General features: G+C 38.3%; 1 protein-coding gene across 1 annotated transcript; it reads left to right on the plus strand.

The window, feature by feature from the left end:
- The first annotated feature begins 926 nt into the window (after positions 1–926).
- Positions 927–3868, plus strand: LOC107718363 (zinc finger MYM-type protein 1-like). The gene is made up of 2 exons (XM_016525410.1): positions 927–1320; positions 1697–3868. Exon 2 carries the CDS (start codon positions 2378–2380, stop codon positions 3854–3856), a length of 1479 nt encoding a protein of 492 aa, XP_016380896.1. The 5' UTR covers positions 927–1320; positions 1697–2377; the 3' UTR covers positions 3857–3868.
- Positions 3869–5076: the final 1208 nt, after the last annotated feature.

Genomic DNA, 5076 nt, shown 5'->3' on the forward strand with positions numbered 1-5076 from the left:
GATTAGATGCTCGTCTTCACTTGTGAACTGATGGGAATATTACAGCATTTATTGGTGAAGGTGTGATTGTTGTGGGAGGAGCTTCACTGAACCTGCATTTCTGTGTGGAAGAAGCAGATTTGCCTAAATCAACAAAAAAATCAGTTTACTTATTATTTTTTACATAGCAGTGGCGTAACTTTGCTTTGAAAAGTGGTGGGGACACCGCGCAACTCGTTTTGCTAGTTTTTTTATTTAATAACCTAATTTACTTGGGGACTGGGTTTAGAGTTGGAAAAACTTAATTTTCACTTTTCAAAAATACATCGATGTACACATGCATCACAAATCTGTCTATAAACATCCGAATAACCAAAATAAAAATATTCACAACATCTAGGGTCATCATACCAATCAAAATACGCAAGATAAATATGGCGAACTTACCATTTCATAGTCAGCTCAGCTGCAGCTATTCATTAATTCCACAGTTTTTGTGTGTATTAAGATTAATTCTACATCTAATTGCTTTCATAATTTCTCTTAATACCAGAACTTGCTAACTTGCAGGTGTGATGCCGAACATGGAAGAATGAACATTACGTCATTAAGTCTGACAACTACAACGCCCACAAAAATTTTCCTCATCCAGTCAATTAATTTAACCAATCATGAACTACGCAAAACTTTGTGTAAAACATGAATGAAAGTTTATTCGTGTTTAAATTGTTTTAACTATCTTATAAATAATGAAAGAAATGAAAGTGTGCAACGATTCTTTTTTTTCTTAAGTTTTTTTAAGCCCCATTTTACCTCCCCCACCCCACATGTAAAGGCTAGTTAACGGTAAATATAAATGCTAAAACCCTAAACAAAATGTCAAAGAGAAAGTGTGGAACTGGAAGTACATAAGAAGTTTTTTTAGTAAAGCAGCCACGCACAGTAAGTATCTTTGCTTAACACTAAACATATTATATTTAATTAAACATACGTGAATATGGGCATAATGTAGCTAATCATGTTTTTGGCGGCCACTGAAGCACTGTGATTTAATACAAAACTGAATGAATGTACTACGGACTTAAAGACATGTATAATTTTTTATATATAATTTTATAATTGTTATAATTTTGAAAATCCCAGTCATAACATAGAATTGGGATGTTGTTTAAAAGTGCTGTAATTGTCATTCAGCCTTCAATGATGGACAAATGACAATATATTGCTTATGTTTGCAAATGTAAACATTTAGATCCTGGGTTGAACTTGTCAATTTTGTCCCAGAATCATACAGATGTGCCTACTGACAAAGAACAAGAACAGGGAGCAGAAAATGTAGAGGTAAGACTAAAATACAGTACTAACATTGTTGACTACAATTACAATACATAATTTAAATAAAATGTATAAATAAAATTCATGTTGCAGTACATATTTTTTTATATTTTTATTATAATACACATTTTACATAGTTCATATGAATTAAAATAATATTAAAAGTATTTACACAACTCCAAACGAAGATCATTCACATAATTGTTTATAATTTGTCATGCATAAATTAAATTCATATCGCATATTACCGTATAACTTTTTTTTTTAAAGCTATAGAAAATTATATAACACTCAACTATTTAACATACAACAACTATTTACAAAATAGGCATTCATCATTGCTTATATAAAATTGCTAAAAGTTAATTTGAACTATTTTCAGAGGCAGGCAGCTGATAGCTTGGGAGAGGCAGGGCAAAACTTGACTGTGGAGATCACAGAGCCGCAGCAATCAATCCAGCCAACTCCTTCAATAGAGTCAGGAAAGCAGGCACCTGAAAAATACCCAACAACTGAACCATTTCAGCCTGATTCTAAACGCATTGAAGTTCAGAAGTTGACAAACAAAACTCTTAGATTTCAGGACAGCTGGTTCAAAAGCTTCCCATGGCTGCACTACTGCTCTGAACTTAAAGGAGTACTGTGTTTTTATTGCATTAATGCCTTCTCCAAACAGACGTCCGCATTGGCCAAAAATGCAGAGCAAGCATTCATTGCTCAAGGCTTCCGTAACTGGAAACATGGTCCACAAGCCTTTGAGAAGCATACGAACAGCAAAGCACACAACATTGCAGTGAACACATTCATACACTCAGAAAGGTCGATAAAAGTGCAACTGTCCAACATTTCAAAAACAGCACAAGAGGAGGCAAGTTTAAATTTGTTAAAGGTAGTGATTGCTATTAAATACCTGACCCAACAAGGCTTGCCTCTGAGGGGACACAACCAAGAGGAAGGACATTTCCACCAGCTTCTCCTCTTCATGACAGAGAGTGTTCCTTGTCTGGCAAGCTGGCTCAAACGAAATCACTGCTACACAAGCCCTGTGATTCAAAATTAAATAATGAATTTATTGAGCAACAGCATAATTCGCAAAATTGCACAGGAAATTGCTGCTTTACCAGTCGTGCAATATTCAATAATAATGGATGGGACGCAGGACATCAGTGGTGTTGAGAAAGTGTCTATCTGCATACATTATGTTAACACAGACCTGGAACCAAGAGAGGAGTTTGTTGGCCTTTATGAAGCTTCTTCCACAACTGGTGAGCAAATAGGCAAGATTGCTTCTGATGTCCTCCTCCGTCTAAACCTTCCCTTTTCCAGTCTGCGTGGTCAAACCTACGATGGAGCAGCCAACATGTCTGGGCAACCGCTTGCTACCTTTGTTCATTGTGGCCCCCACTGTGTGAACTTGGTCACACAAGCAGCCTGTTCAGCCGCACCAATAATTCGGGATTCTCTGCAATGGATCCATGAGCTGGGCTGTTTATTTGGCCAGTCAGGCAAATTTAAAACAATTTTTAAGTCTGTGGCAAAATCTACATCTGGCTGCTATACAACACTGAAACCCTTGTGTCCAACTAGATGGACAGTGCGTACACCAGCCATCAATTCTGTCCTCACCCAATATGAAGCTGTCTTGACAGCACTGGAGAAAATGGCATCATCCAGCACACATGACACTGCCTCCAAAGCCAATGGCCTTCGTGAGCGTTTCCAGAAAGGAAACACTGTCCTTGGACTGCTGTTGACACAGGACATCATGATAGGCCTTGAAGGCCTGAACACCTCACTGCAAGGGAGAGGAGCAACAGTCGGAGGCATGCTAAGTGCAGTTGAGTGTGTCAAAAATGGCTTTCAGAACAAAAGATCAGATGTAAGTTTCAGAGAGCTCTACATACAGGCATCTGAGGTGGTAACATCACTGGACCTTGAGGCAATAACAGTACCACATTTAAGAAGGCCTTCTACAAGACATGCTGGCCCAGCTCAGCCCTACATTCCGACTACAGCTGAGGAGTACTATCGTGTGCAGTTCTTCCTAGTTCTTGATACAGTGATGACACAGCTGACACATCGATTTGAACAGGAGGGTCTGCGCAACATTGTCATGCTTGAAAATGTCCTAATCTCTGGACAAGTCAACGACATTGTTGAACTGTACCCAGAGCTGGAATCCCAGTCCCTAAAGGTGCAGATGGCCATGTTTCGTGCAAATTATAAATACCAAAGTTGTACAGAAGTGGTCAATATTTTGAAGAACATGGTACCTGAGGTCCGTGGACTCTTCAAGCAAGTGGAGACTCTGGTCCGCTTACTTCTTGTGGTTCCTGCATCATCAGCTGAGGCAGCGAGAAGCTTCAGCGCTCTCCGGCGCCTGAAGACATGGCTTCGCTCCACAATGTCCCAGAACCGTCTTAACAGCGTTGTTGTCTGTCATGTTCACAAAGACAGAACAAATAAATTAGACACCAAAGAAATAAGCCAGGAATTCATTAAGGTCTCAGAGAGGCGTGCTCAGGTTTTTGGTTCATTTTAGTGGACAAAGCTAACTAAACCTAAAAAGAAGCTACTCTGACACTCTGCTTCTTTTCTTGTTTTTTTTATACATCCATTACAATATTCTTTTTATTTCTTATTACAGTTCATTCTAAGGTGTTCATAAACATATTGATGTTATTGTTTATTGTTAATATACAAGATTACTGTTGACCTCTACCAAAAGCATCTGAATATTTTGTCATACTATATATTTTTAATTAAATGCTTAAAATACTTAGTATAACAAAATATTGAGCAACAAAGATAGATGCTTTTGGTAGAGGTCAACAGTAATCTTGTTTATTAACAATAAATAACATCAATATGTTTATGAACACCTTAGAATGAACTGTAATAAGAAATAAAAAGAATATTGTAATGGATGTATAAAAAAAACAAGAAAAGAAGCAGAGTGTCAGAGTAGCTTCTTTTTAGGTTTAGTTAGTTTTGTCCACTAAAATGAACCAAAAACCTGAGCACGCCTCTCTGAGACCTTAATGAATTCCTGGCTTATTTTTTTTGTGTCTGATTTATTTGTTCTGTATTTGTGAACATGACAGACAACAACGCTGTTCAGACGGTTCTGGGACATTGTGGAGCGAAGCCATGTCTTCAGGCGCCGGAGAGCGCTGAAGCTTCTCGCTGCCTCAGCTGATGATGCAGGAACCACAAGAAGTAAGCGGACCAGAGTCTCCACTTGCTTGAAGAGTCCACGGACCTCAGGTACCATGTTCTTCAAAATATTGACCACTTCTGTACAACTTTGGTATTTATAATTTGCACGAAACATGGCCATCTGCACCTTTAGGGACTGGGATTCCAGCTCTGGGTACAGTTCAACAATGTCGTTGACTTGTCCAGAGATTAGGACATTTTCAAGCATGACAATGTTGCGCAGACCCTCCTGTTCAAATCGATGTGTCAGCTGTGTCATCACTGTATCAAGAACTAAGAGATTCACACGATCATCAACTCTTAAGGATCACATGAAGATCCACACTGGAGAGAAGCGGCATTCATGTTATTTGTGTGGAAAGAGTTTTTCATGTTTACAATATTTAAAAGAACACCAGAAAAATACATACTGCTGTGAGAGAGTACATGTGCTTTTAGTGTGAAAATACTTTTACTTCAGCGAACTGTTTAAAACAGCATGAGAGGATTCACACTGGAGAGAAACCTTACAAGTGTTCACACTGTGACAAGAGATTCAGTCAG

The sequence above is a fragment of the Sinocyclocheilus rhinocerous genome, unplaced genomic scaffold, assembly GCF_001515625.1.
Source record: "Sinocyclocheilus rhinocerous isolate Xijiao unplaced genomic scaffold, SAMN03320098_v1.1 scaffold8817, whole genome shotgun sequence".
Classification (NCBI taxonomy): Eukaryota; Metazoa; Chordata; class Actinopteri; order Cypriniformes; family Cyprinidae; genus Sinocyclocheilus; species Sinocyclocheilus rhinocerous.

Coding starts and splice junctions, on each gene's coding strand:
- LOC107718363 (XM_016525410.1), top strand. CDS start 2,378: ATGAATTTATTGAGCAACAGCATAATTCGCAAAATTGCACAGGAAATT.